Source organism: Balaenoptera ricei, chromosome 9 (assembly GCF_028023285.1).
Source record: "Balaenoptera ricei isolate mBalRic1 chromosome 9, mBalRic1.hap2, whole genome shotgun sequence".
NCBI classification, from domain to species: Eukaryota; Metazoa; Chordata; class Mammalia; order Artiodactyla; family Balaenopteridae; genus Balaenoptera; species Balaenoptera ricei.
This window is the reverse complement of record NC_082647.1, coordinates 38282746-38301690: the sequence shown is the minus strand read 5'-3', so window position 1 is coordinate 38301690 and position 18945 is coordinate 38282746. Positions and strand designations below refer to the sequence as shown.

The 18945-nt window shown below is 43.1% G+C and overlaps 1 protein-coding gene across 3 annotated transcripts in view; it reads right to left on the bottom strand.

Annotated features, from left to right (window-relative positions):
* Positions 1–1403: 1403 nt before the first annotated feature.
* Positions 1404–18945, bottom strand: part of DOCK4 (dedicator of cytokinesis 4) — a 492329-nt gene continuing 474787 nt past the window's right edge. Inside the window, exons 44-52 of one of the 3 annotated variants that reach the window (XM_059933591.1) lie at positions 15808–15927; positions 15328–15449; positions 14875–14995; positions 13805–13886; positions 13544–13653; positions 11455–11527; positions 9588–9701; positions 6780–6841; positions 1404–3537 (exon numbers count right to left, since the gene is read on the bottom strand). In XM_059933591.1, the coding sequence (XP_059789574.1) occupies positions 3097–3537; positions 6780–6841; positions 9588–9701; positions 11455–11527; positions 13544–13653; positions 13805–13886; positions 14875–14995; positions 15328–15449; positions 15808–15927 (1245 nt within the window). In that variant the 3' untranslated portion in view covers positions 1404–3096. Of the gene's footprint in view, positions 3538–6779; positions 6842–9587; positions 9702–11454; positions 11528–13543; positions 13654–13804; positions 13887–14874; positions 14996–15327; positions 15450–15807; positions 15928–18945 lie in introns of those variants that run through there. The other 2 variants (XM_059933592.1, XR_009505001.1) reach the window with 2 other exon arrangements.

The following is an 18945-nucleotide window of genomic DNA, read 5'->3' as shown; positions in this document are numbered from 1 at the left end:
CCCTTATGGCAGTGGGCAGTGATCTCAGCCCTGTATTATCATTAGATTGTGTTGGGATACTTGGGGAACCAGCACTCAACAAAGTAGGAAAACTATGCCATATATGCATAAAGAAAAAGACAAAAGGAATATGTAAAAATAATAGTTATGTTGGGGGATTGGTATTCTGTCAAATTTTCAAGTCTTTTTAATGGTATCCTTATGTAATGAGGACAAGGTTTATTTCATTCAATAACTAAGAATTTATTTATTCTGATGATAAAGCCATCTTTTAATGTGTAAAGATCAAATAAAGGCAAAGCTGTGTAACTTGTTATTTTCTTTGCTGTGTTTTGTAGAGAAAATATCAATTTGAAGAGAAGACTACTAAGGTAGGAAAAGAAGCTATTCATATTGTAATGAGGCTTGTAGAATCGAAAGACTCGTGGGTTCAGTGGTAATGAAAATGATCCCAAAATGCTCTAAAATCAATGTTGAGAAATAATCAGGAAGACATGGACAATGACCTTTAAATGGGTTTTAGTATTTAATGGAACAGAGGCTTTAGACAGGGCCTTGCTTAGCACTGAGTGACATAAATGTTGTAAATCTAACACAGCATCGACGCATCTCACAAAATTAAAAGCCAGGGTTTATTAACAAATTTGGTAGTCAGTGGATTTTGCAGTGTTAAATGTATTTCCTATCAATCAATCATTTTATGAAAATCAGGAGGAAAGCAGGCAGGCAGATAGTTTGCCCAACTGGCAAAAGCAGCACTCAACTAACTATTCCTTTTGTACACTTGGCAGTTATTTACACAGCTTCTGTTCCAGGTAAAGATATGCTGATGACAGGAATAAAGACAAATATCAAGATTAATCAGGTAATTTTATTTAATATTTACCATTCAGCAGCAACCAACATTAACATCTGGGCTAACAGAATCTCTTGAAATGTTCTGCTATATAGCTGCTTCAGAAATACACACACATGATCAACTGTTCATTGCCAAAAAAAAAAATTTTTTTTTTAAATGGCTTCAAGAGCAAATAACACTGATTTATACTGTGCCCAAGCACTAGTCAAGGAATCTATTAAATTACAGAGGAAAAGGAAATCAAAGAAGCTTTGTTATCTTATGCATGTCACCTTATTTAAATGGAAGGAAGTCTTTACTTCTTTAAAGCAACAGAAATACGGATCTTCCTATATATATATAGATATATATATATAGATATATATATATAGATATATATATATAGATATATATATACTTAAGGATGTGATTACAAACACAAAGTGTTATCATCAAAAGCAAAAGCTAGTGCAAGAAATTTTCAACCGAAAAACTTGCAAGATACAAAGCTAAAATTCATGTTCCTTTTCTCTATTATGAAAAATTTCACTAAACATAAATATTTTAACATATATTAATTTTCTGACATTCAAAACTGTAAAGTCAATATGGCAGAATTATTGTTAGAAGCACATATGTACAAATATTTTTTTCCGTACATAAAGTATTTGGCATAATTATAACAATCGTACTGCTTCCACAACAGTTTGCTTTTATTTTTACTTTTTTTTTTACACATAATGGTATCTCTTATTAAAATTAACCAGTTATGTACAAAAATACTTGAACATTTATTATAGAAAACCTCTATAACCAGCCTCAACAGCGTATACCTGCTGAATGGTTTCATTAAGGGAATATAAAAAAGTTGTCACTGCCTTCCAGGTAAGCTATCAACAAAAACAAACACAGTTAAACTAAAATGAGCTTCCCAACAGAAGAGGGAAAATATTCAACAGTATGATTTAAAATACAGTTCATATCTATTGTCAGTTGAGTGTTATAAACAGTCAGTAAAGAAAACAAAGATACAAAATACGTTACCACATACAAGGTGCTTTTTTCACACTCCTATGACTGTGGCATGAGTGTCCCTATCTAGATCTAAGATGCTGTGTTGCAGTATTCAAGCTAGAGTGGTCTACCGCCATCCTCCTTCAACAAAAGGACAACAGGATTAGCTAAGAAGACAAGCTCCACCAGTAATAATGGAGAGTTGTGAGGAATTCCTTATTTTGTGCAGGATTGAAAGTTAATGTCCTTGCCTTTTGAAAGTCCTTTTGCCATTTAATCATGCTAATATATTTTCTCTCTGTTTCTTTTCTTCATTTACTCTATTAATTTACTGCTGTCCTGTATTGATTCCTGAATTCTTGCTAATGGGACACATTAATTTGTGCCTACTTAACACATGAACATCTGTTCTTCTTCAGTGACAAATTTGGTAGAGGAAACTATCAAGTGAGGAAGCACAAGATTCAAGTAAACATTTCTCCTGGGGTCTTTTGCTTCATCTACCTGATTGGAACTCTCTGGAAGTAAATTGCACCTTGAAAAGAAATACAGTAGATACCATGGTGCCCAGGGCACTAAAGGGTTTACCAACCAATTGGTAAAGTAGCGTTTTAAGAATGTAGACAGCAGCCAAGGTGAAAAGCAACCTTAAAGAAGTATTTTGCTTCAAGAACAAAACCACTTCCAGTCCCAATCCTTGCAACCCCTTAAGTTTACTGTCTCACTAGCTTGCTTTAACTTTTAATTCTGAAGATGTGCATTCATCAGTCTGTTCATAGAAAGAGCCAGAAATCTCACCTTATTTACAGAAGTCTTCTAAAATAAGGACTACTGTGTTTGTTAGGATGTACAATGACTTAATAAGCTTTCTTGAAATATCAAGTATTCAGTAAAAAGTATACAACATTATCACGCTTCGTATTGTTTGACAATATTGTACTGGTTTTGAGATTAAACTATGTAAAAAAAGTGAACATAAAAAGATACAAAAGAAGGCTTTATCACTTCCAAATGAGAAACACTGTAATGAAAATTCAGCCATACTTGGAACACCTGGCGTTTGAGATCAGTAACTTTTAATATTGTGCAACAACATTCTATTAACAAGCGAGTTTTAATTCCATTCATCTAAAGACAAATCTGAGTAAGTTATTAAAGTGCCTACACTAAATGTCTTCTCACCATACCTCTTATTTCTTGTAAACGGCAGAGAATTCATCGCAGGGAAATAGGAAAGGGACTTCTTATAACTGGGAGACTTTCCGGGGCAGGGGTCTGGGCCGCGGGCCGGGGTCCGTCCTCCTGGTCCCGTTCTCCAGGTGTCCCGATCGCGCCGCCAGAGGCTTGGGGGGCAAGGCGGGCGGTTCCACCGTGACAGGGATGGCCAGGCTGTGAGGTAGCGGGACCGGGCGCCGCAGTGTCCGCTCGTACACGCTGTACGGCGGCGGCGTCTTGCTCTCCCTGCGCACCGGCTCCTCGGACCCGCTGTGGCCTGACCCCGACCCCGGCGCCACCGACTGTTCGTTCACCTGATTTTCAAAGCCTGAGGTTTCCGACGTGCTACACCGGCTGAGGGACGAAATCCCACTGCTGTAGCTGCCGGACAGGACGGGGGAGTTGGAGATGGAGATGAGTCCTGGGGAGTGATACTCCACCGGGGAGGGGGTGAAAGACTGCACGGAGCCCTGTGCGGAGTGGAAAGGGGGGGGTGGGGGAGACACAGCAGAGAGTCACTGACACCGTGATGAGCCCCACTGCGTCCCCCACCCATCCACAGGTTGAAGCCCTACCCCCTGACCCACCACCCACCATGTGCCTGCATTTGGAGACACAGCCTTTAAAGAAGTGGTAAGTGAAATTGAGGCCCTCAGGGTGGACCCCAACCCAATCTGGTATCCTTTTAGGAAAAAAAAAATTGGACGCAAAGAGACACCAAAGATGCATGCCCACAGAGAAAAGACCCTGAGGACATAAGGAGAAGGTGGCCGTCCGCAAGCCAAGGAGAGAGGCCGCAGGAGAAACCGAGAATGGTGGCACCTTGATCTTGGACCTGGAGCCTCCAGAACCGTGAGAAAATACATTTCTGTTGTTGAAGCCCTCCCAGTCTGTCGGGTTTTGCTCTGTCGGCCCTGGAAGCCTCATGCAGACACCCAGACTCAAATCTGAGTGCCGGTGTGCCTCAGAACCGCACATATACATCAGGCATTTATCTGCCAGGGCCGCCAGCCCATTCAGTTCAACCTCACTGCCCACTTTACTCCTCATCATGGTCAGGACGGAAAGAGGATAAAAGCACTCAGGGAGAAAATGCAGAGGCATATCATTAGTCCCATGGTTTGAAAGATAGATAGGAAACTGGCAAAAACCAAACCAAACCAAAACCCGTTGGAGGTACCACTTCCCTTTCTAGCTCAGCAGAACCACTGGGAGTTCTAGCAACAACTGCTCACTTTCTCTTACTGGAGATAATATTTTGAAGCTGAGCAGGGCTGTCCCCTTTGGATGGGGCATGAATTCTTCAGTTTCCCACCATTCCCACGCCAACACGTTGAGGCCTCCTGGCCTCCTTCACTCATTTGTTAGCTGTCTAGCCCCGCTGGCATCGGAATGTGCTACTTCCCTAAGGGTTCCACTGGGAAATACTGCACCCTGTGTACTCCTTGAGTCCATTCAAAGCATATTAGCTTCTTAAAGTCTTATAACAAAGCAACCCAGATAACTTTGTTCAGCCCAGTGTTTCCTAAACTTATTTGACCATAGACCATTTTTTTTCATGTATCACATAAACGGCCTATAAAACCAAGAAGTGTTACCCTAGACTAACTTTACCTTGGTCTCTCTTTTGAAACAAAAACAATGTTAGTAGACACAAATCCTTTCATTTAGCAGGAGCCTAAAGTTAAGCATGGCCAATTAAGAGATCCAAATTCACTGCAATTTTTTGTTAAAAACTAGACACTAAGTTCAAAATAAGGCAGGTAAGCTGAGTCTTCACGGGGTTAATTCCATCATTTAATTGCTGATAAAACTATCAGTCAAGGAGTTTTCTGCATTCTAAGCACAGCAAAGCTAGTAACTTGGTAGCACTACGCCCTCTAATGTAACCCAGGAGTTACAGCACAAATGTTCCACCCATTTTCTCTTCAAACCTATTTTGTAAAAATACGGCTATGAAGCTACCTATGGCCGGTAAGAACACAGGCAGGTCTGTGGAGAGACAGTATACACCACTTTGCTAACTATTTGGTGGCTACTTGAATATTTTCAGCCCTTCGATTCTTTCTATTTTTTAAGAATCAATTCCTAGTCTTATCTTATTACTACTCTGCACAATCAAGTTAAAAAATGCATATGTGAATTCCATAGCAACACGTGGGGCTCTTTGCAAGCAAGGGGAAGTGTAACGATGCGGAAACACCATGTTGCTTTTGTTCCCATCACATCAAGATGACAGTCTATGGCTTCCAGGGTGAATGCAGTCCCATGTACTTTACAATTAATAGCTGCTCTGCAGAATGACAACCAAACTAGCAAATAATTTGCACCCACCAGCAAATTTTGACATCGGCAATGTTGGCAATGCAAACAAAATCACACTTCTTTGCAATTTCCTCTGTTTGGGGGGGGATTTCCTTCCAGATTCTCAATCTCTACCAGCAACAATCCTTAGCACCACAGATGTATGGGATCACAATGTGATCCCATGTGTTTGTAGAAGCTAATTTGTCCTTTTCTTTTACATTAGTTAGAAATGTCTCATCAACAAAAAGGACATGGAGTGTGTAAATCCTAAGTCATTCAGTTACAAAATCATTCTTACAACACTCACTTCAACCTCATATTAGCCTCTGGCATAGCAGCTCTGAACACCTACCTCTGAATGTACTGATAATCCTTGCAGCCAGTCTGATTCAATTTGGATAGAGACTAAATATTATTATTTTTTTTTAAATTAATTTTTAAAATTTTTGGCTGCATTGGGTCTTCGTTGCTGTGCGTGGGCTTTCTCTAGTTGCGGCGAGCGGGGGCTACTCTTCGTTGCGGTATGTGGGCTTCTCATCGTAGTGGCTTCTCTTGTTGTGGAGCATGGGCTCTAGGCGCACGGGCTTCAGCAGTTGTGGTGCGTGGGCTCAGTAGTTGTGGCTCGCGGGCTCCAGAGCGCAGGCTCAGCAGTTGTGGCACACGGGCTTAGTTGCTCCGCGGCATGTGGGATCTTCCCAGACCAGGGATCAAACCCATGTCCCCTGCATTGGCAGGCGGATTCTTAACCACTGCGCCACCAGGGAAATCCCTAAATATTATTCCTTACCTTCACGAGGGATTTTGTATGTTTGGAGATGTTAAGTAGCCTATGTCTACATATCAGATCAGATGTCTGACCTTTAAAGCTTTCCAGTTTGTTTCCCAGAAATTTTAAAATTCATTTTACTGCCTTGTTTTGCATGATCAAGTGTGTATCTCTAATGTAAATGGAAACCTTGGTATAAAATATTAAAAGAGGAAAAGTTGGCTTTGGCGTTTTCAAAATAGGTGAGGCTGATGAAAAAGGCACTGGAGAGTATTTAGTAGATCTTGATGATTGTTTTTCAGTATACGTGTTTGTTTTTGATGTCCCTTAAACCAAAAGACCAGGCTGAAAATGCCCTAGGAGATACATGGGGACCATTTCTTTCCTAATTCAGTGTATATTCTCACTCTAGTTTGTACATTCTCTTGCCACCATTTGGAGAAAAAGCCTAATAATCTGAAAACAAATGGCAGGCTCCCCAAAGGGAAAGCCTAGTGCTGTTTTCTTACCCATCTTCCTCTCCCCCTTCTTTATATGTTCTTTGCCTGGTCTGTGCAGACGAAAGCACCTCATTGATGTACCAGGGGAAAAAGTAACACGGGGCCAATCTCTAGCTTCAATCTAAACAAGAGCCTGTACCTTCAATGGAGATCGCCCAGCAGGTGATGGGGATACCGACGCCGTGTGTCTTGCTGGTGAAGCTGTAAAGAGAGATCATTTCAATTCAGGAAACCAGACAGCTGACTACCTGCAAAAGCCCTCTGTGTGTACAAACCCATACAGATGATCTAGTGCACAAGGGTCTAGGCAAGGAGGGGTGGGGAGCGACTAAATGGTGCCCACCCAAAATGGATTCTTCACAAAGGATGGCAGCTCCAAGACATGGGGTAATTAGTGAAAAGTCACCAGTGTATACATGATGCTTTAACCACAGTGACAGGACCCCAAGCTGGTCCAAAGTCCTTTCCACTTCCTCAAAGTCCAGATGCTTCTCTGCTGCTTGGTCTATTTCAAAAGGTGCTTTTAGGTGTGAGGTGCCAGGGAGCAGACTTTAGGAAATAACTGCTGACTTTGGTCCTGAGCAGGAATGGAAAGACCCAAGTCATCCAGACAGCTTAGAATAGGTCCCCAGGAATATACTGACATCAGCCTCCTCTTCCATCCCCCCATATTCCTGAAATTGACAGGAAACCCTTGGCCGTATCATACAAGAGGTAAGAAGTTTTCCATTTTTCTCCCTAATGTTTGTACTTGGGTCTTCGCTTTATCTCTGGGAGGTGGTACCCTATGGATTTTATCATCAAGGCAAAGAAGAACCCGCTCTTTGTTTCTCCCACCAGATTTTCAAGCCCTACCCCCGGGACACAGCTTGTTTGATGGCACTGCTCTGTGTATGCGCTTGTGGGTCAAATCCAGCTTTGTAAAGCATAACCACACAAACTAAAAGCCTGCCGTGACACCGTCAACATGGTGTGTATAAGCCGGATTTCCCAATTCTGCCTACAGAGGTTTCAATGAGCTCAGAGTTCGTTGCTCTGTGACGAGCTGCCATCCTCCCAGATGTCACAGTGAGGGCTGAAACTCATAAGAAAGCTACAGAAAGGCTGAAGGGAAGAGAGACAGTTACAGAGCCCCCCAACAGTGACCACACATGATGACATGAGGACAGACCACGACAGCAATCAGTGCAGAAGGGGAGGAAGCCCTGCCAAGTTAACCGGGCAGAGGTACGGTCGTCTGTGCACTCTGAGCCTAAGGGACCAGGAAGAGTGGCTGGTCCCCACACTGTGGGGTTGTGTGGCCTCCACCTTACACGCTAGGGCATGCTGTCAGCGTGTGCCATGTTCCATCACCACTGTTTGTTAGTTCTCCTATGGCATCAATTATGGGTGTTGAGAGTATGGAAGAAAAACATGCACGTATAGAGAAGCAGATCTTGATTGGGAATGGTATGTCTGGCAGAAGTCAAGGTTTACTTTACTTGGGACCCTCTTCCTCTCAGCTTAGGCGTTCCCCGGCACCGTCACTGTGGGATGTACAGCAGCCCCTGTGCGCACTGCATGTTTACAGTGACGTTTCTCTGGAAAGACCTAAAATAGTTCTATCAGCGTCCTTGTCTACAAGTCTGAATGAGCAGGAACCTAAATACCATGAATATTATTGTTCCTTAGAAAATGCTTTTCGAGTTCCCAACTTTAGGTACACAACCAGGTTTAAGTTGGAGGTTGCCTGAATATATGGACATCATGAATAAAATACCAATTACTGGTTGATGAGTTTTAAACTTCCATGGTCACACTGACCTACTTATGCAGAGTATCAATTAAGGCTAAAGTTATTTCTTTTTCTGTTTAGGGATCTCACATGTCTTTCCAAATCTATTGGTGACTTTTTGCTTTGGCGAGTATAAAACAAACTGGGTAGCACATAGTTTATTTTAAAAAGAGAGAGAGTCATTTTTCATAGTGAAAAAAGAAACTAGAAAAATGAGATGCTAAAATACACCAAATGAAACATGGACGATCAATCCAGAAAAATCCATGAAAAACACAGGGTCATATTTTCTCTTGCCTTTGGGCTGTTGTATTTGTAAAGCTTCAAAACTACTCTAAGTATATGTTAAGTGTTGAAAAGACTCTCCCCATCACCAGGATAGAATAAGTAAAGCAGGGTAGCCCCTCTTAAAAACCGCCCCCATATGCAGGTCACCAAGCAACGGCTTGTTCAGGAGGAAAGGGGAACTATTATTGTTATAAACTCACGAAGGAAGTTTCTTAAGAATAATTTTCAGTGGTTCTCAAGTCTAGAAAGGTGTGGCAAAATACAGATTCTAGGGTCTTGGCCCAGAAATAGTAAAATTCTGATTCAGTAGGTCTGAAGTTAAGCCCAAGAATTTTGCTTCTTAAACCAACACCCTAGGGGATTCAGTGCCTTGAATGAACCCTTTGAGAAGTATGACCCTTGAATACAGACCTGTCTAAGCAGCAGATACTAAGGATGCACTGTTTGTTAGTTGTTTTCCACAAGCCTATCCAAATCACAGTTAGTCAATCCTATTTAGGGGCTACCTGAAACTGGGGTGTCAGTCCTGAAGAAAGTGGCTAGACTTAGTAAAGGTTGATAAGAATGAGGTGACTCAGGATAGCATAGAAAAAATGCCAGTGTCTCAGCAAGGTTAGGGTACCCCCTAAATTCTGAGGATGATATGTAAGAAAAGAACATTCTACAAAATCTGTCTGTGGGGTTTATTAGGAATGGTGCACTGCTTGACTTAGTGTAACAGGAGTTCAGGAAAGAGGGGAAACACTACAAACAAATTATATAGCTACTACTAAGGTTTTTACCTTGGACACCAAATGCCTACCTTTTTGAGGAATTCAGGATAAGCTGGAGTAGTCAATAAAAGTTATTTTATGAAAGTGATTGTTAAATGCTTCAAATACCCACCAGTCTGTGTGGGTCTTGGAGGGACAGGGGGAGAGATAAGTTTCCCACCGTCCGACATGTTCTTGGCTTCCTTCCCACTGTCCAGGCTCCAGCTGCTAGGGGTGGGGTTCACAGCTGGAAGGGAATAACACAGCTAAAAACACACGGTCTACTTTGCCCTGTAAACACTCGAAATCTTAGAAGAAAGTCAGAATTATCCAGAATGAAAAAATCAACTGGATTAAAAAAAACAACAAACTTCCTAAATACCAAACTTTTACTTAACTGCCTACCTCACGGTTAGAGTTGATATTTAATTGGGTGACAGCATGTCTCTTTCTTTCCCTCAAGCAGTCAAACAGAACTATACATCTCTACACGAGAGTGTAGAAACTTGTTGAGAATTACAGATCTGTTTAGATGCTGGATAACAGATGGAAGATGTAGTCACTAGACTATTGTAAAACTTGATTTTTAGTAGAGACTTCTGGACTAGCGGTACCCTGAAAGGGGGAAGGCAGTGGCACGCTAATACCTAATACCGCCACTGTCTGGCAGGATTAGTGGCAAGGAAGAGCCACACCACATCATACCGCTGGCCCTTGTTCCTAAAGTCAATGGGCTATAGTGAAGAACGTCCTAAAAAAATAATTTGGAGCACTGACAGTATCATTCCTTTTTTGTAATCTGCCTGCTCCACGCTTCAGCGCGATGCAGAAATATGGAACGACCCCGTTAGGAACAAGGGCAAGACACACAAGGTTATAAATAGCCGCTCTGTGATGAGGTTTACAACCTCAAGCCTTTAGAGAGTTCCAGTAGCTTGCTCCCTGAACAGACACTGCCACCTGATGGACATATCTAGAATTTCAACATTTTACCATTCTTTATATTACCACTTTCATTGGATGGAACTACCACTCGTAAAATACTTTTCCTCCGGTCCTTTTAAATGTGCTTTGTGGTTTTCTTTGGTATAAAAGGTGAGAAAAAGACCACGTTCCTAAATTCTCCAGACAAAGATCAATATCTGACTTGTAACTTTAAAGCAAAATGTGTGTTTTAAAATAACTGGCTACACTTCTGCTGATTTCTATTTTGCAAGGAAAGTTTTAACGTATCGGTGTACTCAAATGACGATGCAGTCGGGCTCTTAATGAGGACAGTTACAATACACTTTACACGGATATTTCATTAGTGACTCTTAATTCACTGGCCTGGGGACTACTCTGATTTTTTGAGGCCTGACCCTAGGAGGTGAGCGGGTGCCTTGCTGCCAGCCCCCGGCCCCCCTGGCCGAGGAAGTCGCATTTAATCCGCTCTTCCTGCTCTGCTGTGTTGCACAGACCGATGCTAATTGGCTATGAACTGCTAGGCATGTGTTTGTTTCTCATTTTTTCAGGTGACCTTGAGGCAGGGCACACTCCATCATGCACGGGATTGCAATTCTTAAAGAGCACCTGAGTCACCGCAAACGACAGATGAGCTGGCAGAATGGACTTTGTAAGGCAGACACAAAGTGGGACCAGGGAATCGATCTGAGAAGGTGCTTATTTTCATTGCGCTGAACAAGTAGCCTAATTGGCCACTTTGTTTCAGGTAGCGCAGGCCTTGCCTCGGTGACTCACTGAATGACACCAAAAGTCATTAAACAGAGGAGTCCCTACCTTGCTCTGATTCTGCCGTTAAATCCTACAAGAACACAGTTTGTGAAGAATGCATCAGAAATAACTGTCTTTCATTCATCTCCTAAAGAGCAAATTAGTCCAGATCATTAAAGGTCTGGACATCTGCCTTCCGCACAGACACATGGGAGACTGGAGGAAATGAGGACAAAACAAACCATTACACATTCCAGGACTGATGAAGGGGCTGGCTTTATACCCACCTTTCTCAGGCGCAGAAAGATTTGGGTCACTGCGTGGCAAGACCCCGTCTCCAATATGATTAAACAGCAGCCTCTGGAAAGGCACAAGAATCTATTTTTATGATGCAATATGCTAACATGTGAGACCTTCTAGAAAATGAGATGATTATCTTATTACTGAAACTTTTCGTTGAAAAAAATGTTTTTATATGCTATGATGAGGCTAGGAACAAAGAATTCAATTATATTTAAGGGAAAAAGGGCAGAGACCCTTAGGGTTCAAACAGTGTTTTAAAAGTCTATACTAGATTTCAAATATAAATGGCAAATAGGTTTTGTAATAAAATGCAAGGAAAAAATAAACAGTAAGCAGTTACGTTATGGTGCTCTTTGTAAATACAAATGCTAGACTGGCAAGACGAAATGCGAGTAAGAATTAAAGGAGGAATATTGGCTCAAAAAATCTCTAGTGAATGGACTTTACATTTTAAATCCTAGATTACGTTAAAACATATGAAATGGTCAATATGTTTCAATTTTTAACCCACAAAAATGCCAGTTTTACACGGTTCTACCTGACATATTAAACAAAAAGGCGCAAAGTCCTGAAAAGTAGATGCACCAGAGCAATGTGTATTATTGAAATTTTGGCAACGTGCACACTGTTTCAAATTGGACCAAAAGCAGAAAACTCGAGAGGGTAACCAGCAAGTCCTTCATGCTGACCAGCATGCTGGTGACATGCTCTCCAGGAGCAGGTGGAGCAAACTGGGAAATTCCTTTGCAACATCAAGTGACAAAGGGAGATTAAACCAGTTAGCTGGTCCAGCCAAATGCACGCAGATATAATTTCTGCGAGACACCAGTGTCGTGTGGATGAGGTATCCTGGAACTCTGGGGAAGATCACACAATCAGCAAAGATAAACCCATCAAGCCAAACCCCACTCACTCTCATCCCTTTCCAGATGTAGCTACAGACTTCTGCCAGGATGGTGTAGAAAAACAGAGAAATGAGCTGGAGGATAAATAACTATTATTCTCTGCTCCCAAGTTATCCCCAAATGATCGGTAAAACTCAGGGCTCCACATGAACCTTATCTTTGAAACCCTCCTTCAAAGCACTTGAAGGGCCCAGAGGGTCAAAACCTTGGCCCTGCTCTCACTCGGACTAACAGAGATCACTGCAAAGCCAAGTCTGGGGTGGGTGGTGAGGGCCACGTGCCTTACTCCTGAGGGCTGCAGGGGAGGCCCTAGGATTCAGCTTCCTCCTCAGTGCATCAAAGAAGAATGGCAGGGCTTCCCTGGTGGCACAGTGGTTGAGAATCTGCCTGCCAACGCAGGGGACACGGGTTCGAGCCCTGGTCTGGGAAGATCCCACATGCCGCGGAGCAGCTGGGCCCGTGAGCCACAACTACTGAGCCTGCGCGTCTGGAGCCTGTGCTCCGCCACAAGAGAGGCCGCGATAGGGAGAGGCCCGCGCACCGCGATGAAGAGTGGCCCCCGCTTGCCGCAACTGGAGAAAGCCCTCGCACAGAAACGAAGACCCAACACAGCCAAAAATAAATAAATTAAAAAAAAAAAAAAAAAAAAGAAGAAGAATGGCAAAGGTAAAAAGTCATGCTCCGCCCTCTTGGGGACCTCAGCAAGGACCCGTGGCCGCCCTCTCGAGTTAGTAGCGGCAAAAAGAAACGCTACTGGGCAGCCATGCGTCTCCTCAAGGGTCTCTGGCTAACGTAAGAAGTTCCTCCAAATTTCTGTTACAGACACATGCAGACAGACACCCCCCAACTCATTCACCCAATCACCCCTCCTAACGTTCAAGTAGCAGTAACGAAATACCGAGTTGGATCAAGCTGGGTAAAATCACTCCCCATTTCCCTATCAGCTTCACTGCTCAGGCAACTTCCCACGTATCCACGTCAGACACGTGGCTCACACAGAAATCCCTAGCCACAGGCGCAGGGCAGAGGTGTGCTTTTCACCCAGCTGGACTTCGTCGACACGGCCTATCTGGTGGCCTCTGGCAGCTACCGTGAGGTTCTGCAGAGAGACGTAAGCAACATCCAGACGTTTCCTCGTTTTCTAGAATTTCCATCCCACAAGGACTACCTGAGAAGGTTCCACAGGTGTCGGGTAGACGGCACTGTACGGCCGCTCTCTCGGGGACAGGCAAGCGTTTTCTCTGGAATGTTTGTGTTTGTCAGACAACAAAGGAGAAGCTGGCAAGAGAAGGAAAGAGAGGCTCATCAGGGTGGTGGTGGGCTGGGCCCGTTTGGAGGAGAGAGCCCGAGCCTGTGGGGGCCACCACAGCTCCTGGGGGCTGGAAGGTTCTCCGGGCACCCTTGGTCCACCCCACACCCTGGCGCTGACCTCTGGCACTCGACGGAGCAGAACTTGTCACATTAGGCGAGGCAGAGTGAGTAGAGCTCAAGCTTGAGGTAGATGGACTTGGCTGGAAAACATGGGAGCTGTTATCAAACACGGCTTAGAGGCTGCAGATAACGCTGACACATTTGAAACAAAATCATCAGTTCTTTTTTCAAATTAGAAAAAAAAAAAGTCCATTAAGAAATATGGAAAAATCTCCCTAACTCAGACTGATAAGGACGCCTGTCTGAATCAATCAAGAATCTGAGATTTTGACTCCTGCCGAAGGAATGCATTTGTGTTCATTTCAGCTACATACATCCTATGACTTAGGAGCAGTTAGCAGCGGCTCCCTGACTAAAGCACAAGCAGAAAGACTCCCAGCCTCGGGCAGGTCAATAGGTGAGTGCTTCTAAAAGGCAGAGAACACGCCTTTGCATTTTCTCCAATGTAATGTGTTCAAAGCATGAATTTGGCAATATGTATTATGCCCCTTTTCCAAAGACAGTGGTGAGGAAAATTTCCGCTGAGCCTTACCGAGTTACTATCAACGCCCTATCAGCCGAGTCTAAATACGAATTTTGGTTGCAAGAGTTACACTGACGCTAAAATCCCGAAAACCTGTGTTTTTTCTTTTGTAAAAAATGTTTTATTATGGGAAATTTCCAACATGTACCTAAGTGGAGAGATCTTACAATGGGCCCCTAAACCACATCTTCTTAAAGGAAAAAAACGAAACACTTAGAGATGCTAAGAGGTCAGTGGTGACAAGCTCCAGGAGTCCCAACTGAAGACCCGACTCAGAGGCAGAGCTCAAAGCGCGCCCCCTGCACGGCCTGCCCCGGCTTTCCCATGGCTCGCTCAGGTCTTCTTAGAGTGGATGGGGGAGCTTTGAGAGAATCATCTTTGGAGACTCCAGAGACCAATAAGGCAACACGAGTGTTTAAAGGTTTGTCCTTAAGTCAAGTTCTCGCTCATAGGTCTGTTCCTAAGCACAGCAGAGTGAACGGAAACACTCATGATCGAGACAGAAAGGGAATAAACAGGACCAGACAAAAAAGCTAATCAAGTACCTGCATGTTAAAGACTTCATCAGAGCTTTCTGATTGCCCTGTAATATTGCTTACTTCAGCAGAAGCTTGTGAGGACAGTGAGGAGGAAGAATATCGGTTGACAGCTGGGTAACTTAATGGGCTGTTTTGGGGGGGAAAAGAAATGGTTGTTAACTCAGTCTCTGAATTGTACTTTATCACATGCTGGCATGGTATAAAACCAAAGGGGAAAAAAAATATGCACATCCCATTTTGTCGTCTCCTGTTTGCCTCCATATGATCAAATGTCTGAGTTTATTTATTTCTCATGCTGTTGCTGTTTCACCAGTGGCAGATGTCTGCAGCTGCCTCGAGGGTTAATTATTTCATTAAGAAATTGCGTATTCGACAAATTGTGCCGCAAAGAACGAGAGAATCGTTCCAGATCATCTTGTGGGGACGCCAAAGTGTCAGATAATTCAGAATATGACTTACCTGCGTCTAGGAATTACCCTGGTACCATCTGGGCTCATAGAAGCAGGTGCTGAGTTTCTACACACACGAGGGCTTCCATTAGGAAAATGGACTGGACTGGCTTGTATACAAGCAGAGAATTCCTAAAGAGGTAGTAAAGAAAATATTTCAGAATAGTAATTACAAGGGCAAAATCACTCGTGAGGTATTTCGCTGTACTAGATGTGCATTGTAAATGTCATGAAGTCTTTCTATAGGGACCTTATAAAGGTAAGTTTCATTATTATTAAGCTTTCTCTCATTTACTTTTTTGTTTTCGTAAAGGTTGAGGGTGACAAACAGAAGTTAATGCAATTTTAGTATTTGAGGGCTCTCTGGTAAAATGGTGCAGTTTGGTAGAAAAACCAAAAGATGTCACTATTGGATATTTCATCGTCCCTCTACCAAAAAGCAAATGGCAGAGGTCAGACTGCCCCCCCCATGGACACTTTGTGTACTTACCTGTATTCCTAAGCTGGACTTCATCACAAAGAACTGGTCGACCAGCTTTTTGTGAAGCGGTCTCATATCTTGAGGTACAAACTTCTCATGCACGGCCAAGCCAAATTCCAAAATCTGTGCCTTGATAGTAACGTAAGGAGAAAATCCGCATCAGTGAGTAGGTACGTCCTCTAAGTGCCTGCTGGGGGATTCAAGCATGGTACCATGCATTTTGCATGCAATATTGCTGATCTCTCAATCTGACAAGATAGCAACAATCCTTAGTTTACCAGGCAGGACACTGAGGATCAGAAAATTCTGCGTGTACTAAAATTCTGCATTTACGAAAATTCTGCGTGTACTAAAATTCTGCATGTACTAAAATTCTGCATGTACTAAAATTCTGCGTGTACTTAAATTCTGCATGTACTAAAGGACAAATGAGGATTTGAACTTAGGTCTCTCTGATTCCAAAGACTTGATTTTCCTACTACCCCAAGTTTCTTTCCCATGATTTTCAACCTATAACAACAACCATTTTAAAACAGTTCAGTGTTTCTTTGGCCCCTTCCTGCACTTCTCAGGATGGGGCAGGGAATGGGGGTTCCCTGTTAGGAGGGTCAGGTGGTTCTCCCCCAGGGACCTCTTTTCTGGATGGCACCCTCTCTGCCATGTTTCCCTTCTCTCTCCCATCAGGTTCTTCTCTCTCCCTCTCTCAGATTTTCAAAATCTGTCAGGGAGGAAGGGACAAGTGAACGGAAATTCTGTAACAGTTGCTATGTTTCTTGTTTTTGTTAAAAAAATATTATTCTTGTTCACTTATTCTAATGCAAAAAGGAAGAGCTCCTATTTTTAAAAAAGTTTTCCTGCTGTGAGAACCTAAACCAAGATGAATATAAACATTCAAGTTTTCTCTGTACAGGTATCAAAAGTGCTTAATTCCCTTGATTTGAGTAGCAGCTGTCTTTTACATTTTTAGAAATTCCCCATGCTATAGTGGTCAAAAGAACAAATTCCAGAGGCTGAGAGGAAAACAAATCACACATCACTACGATGGCGCTTTATCTTTACAGCCCGTGAAGGTTCAAGTTTGAAAGACAGGGCAAACAGTACTGACTCTGGGGGATGAGAGCATCCAGCACCTTCCAAAGGGGTCAGAACTGCGGCAACTTCTGCTCTGGATGCCCATCTACCACCAGCACATTTGCATAAAGATAAAAATACCTTGAAATAAACATCAAGGACACCTTGAAAGGAACAGCTTGAGTGGAGTGTATGTCTGAGGCATAAAGGGCGAGCCCGGTCTCTGTGGGGAGGGTAGGCGGGATGGAGGAGTTGAGCCTAAGTGTAGGTGCCTCAGTCCTTTGCTTCTTAGACACTAGCTGGGAGGGGCCCTCCCTTTTGTGCAGATAACGTCGCAGGTTGGGTTCTCCCGGAAGTAGGCTCCAGCATGGAGATTAGGCTGTTTACTGGGGTGTATCCTTGGGATCACTGCCTGTGGGAGGGAGGGAGGGAGGGGCAGAAGTGGGACTTGACCAAAAAAGAAACGGAACTGGATGGCAGCCTCCTGCCAACCCCAGGGGAGCTCTGGACCTTTAACGGTCTGTCACAGTTGTGCTGTGTTGCGCCCAAATGGCCAGGCTCTGTCTCTCCTCCCCAGTCACTGGACGCAGGTCATCTAGGAAGGTGGAGATCTTAGGCTACGTGGCTCTCTGCAGCAGAGGCAATGCCGGAGGACCTGAGAGCCTAAGGTGTCTTCTAGCAGGTAGGGCCACAACTCCCTTCTGGAAGGGGCACTGGGGCAGTGCATCTCCATGTCTACTAGACAGTTCTCTGAACCACCTCACAGAGGTCCAGAGGACGGTGCCCAACCCCCTTCCTACGGTCCCACAAAGACATGTGACTCGCCCAAGGTCACATGGCAGTCATATGCATGACATGGCCTATGATAGGATCTAATGCTTCCTAGGCCATAGCTCTTTCCACAAGGCCCCATGAACATAATCAGGCAGAATGTGGAGGAAACCAAGGTCCCTCGATTTTTATTTTTCTTGAGAGAGTTCTTAACCCTTTTGATTTTAACTCGAGGGAAAGAATTCAGTCAGACTGAATACAGCAGGTTAAGTATCCTGGGGTGAGGCAAATCACTCATAAGAGACTGTACTGGTAAAATACAGACTTTTAAAAATCAAAAAAGGCTAAAGTCGTTCCATAATCCTCAGTACTGGATAACCTAAGCTGCTCACTTCATTTCGAGAATCTACATCACTCCCAGGGCCACAATGAGAATTTAACTTATTCTATATTTCCTCGCAGGTCAACTTTAAGTAATTCCTCTCTCTTTTTCAGAATCTATACAACTGACCCTCTTCCAGCCATGGCCCTTGTCCATGGCCACTTCTCTCCCTTCAGTATTAAGTTTTGTGGACTAAGCCTTCAGAGCATAAAATATGAACTAAAACCAGATAACCTCGTCATTTCCTAATCCAAAACAGCATGTTTTATTTGTTTTTTAATTTGGTATTATCAAGTGGAAAGAGATGCTTTTGTCACATTTTATCGTACATATTCCATTTTTCATGGGTATAAAATTTCCTATTGCACCCAGCCTCCCAATCATAATGTCTCCCACCTCAGAGGTTTTCAAACCATTTTCAGGCCAAGAGCTATCAAAAGGGGCACAGCAGGCAACAGATTTTTCACTCTGGTTCTTTGTACTTGATGGAACCAAAGAAATAAAAACCAACTATGCTTCTGTAACGTTGAAAATGATGAGGTTGTATCTAGTTTTGTCCATATCATATAATCTATAGGCTTAGTCTGCACAACAGGATACTTCTAAAGCAAAGGGTATTGACTGCCCACTTCCTTATTCTAACATTTAAGTAAGAATCTCATTCATTCATTTACTTATTTATTCATTTTGAGTTAGCCTGAACTCATTTGACCCCAAAATCTTGAGTGAAAAGCTGGCATCAAGTCTTTGGGGAGACAGCATTCAGAGAACGTTCCAAGAGATTACATGAAGTTGTTTGTTGTAAGGGGCTACCATAGTCTACTCATTGGTTTTTGTTTTTGTTTTGCATTAAAGTGGGAAGAAAACGTCGAAATTAGCAAATTGGGATATATTACGAGTTAATCTGTAACCCGTGACTGCTA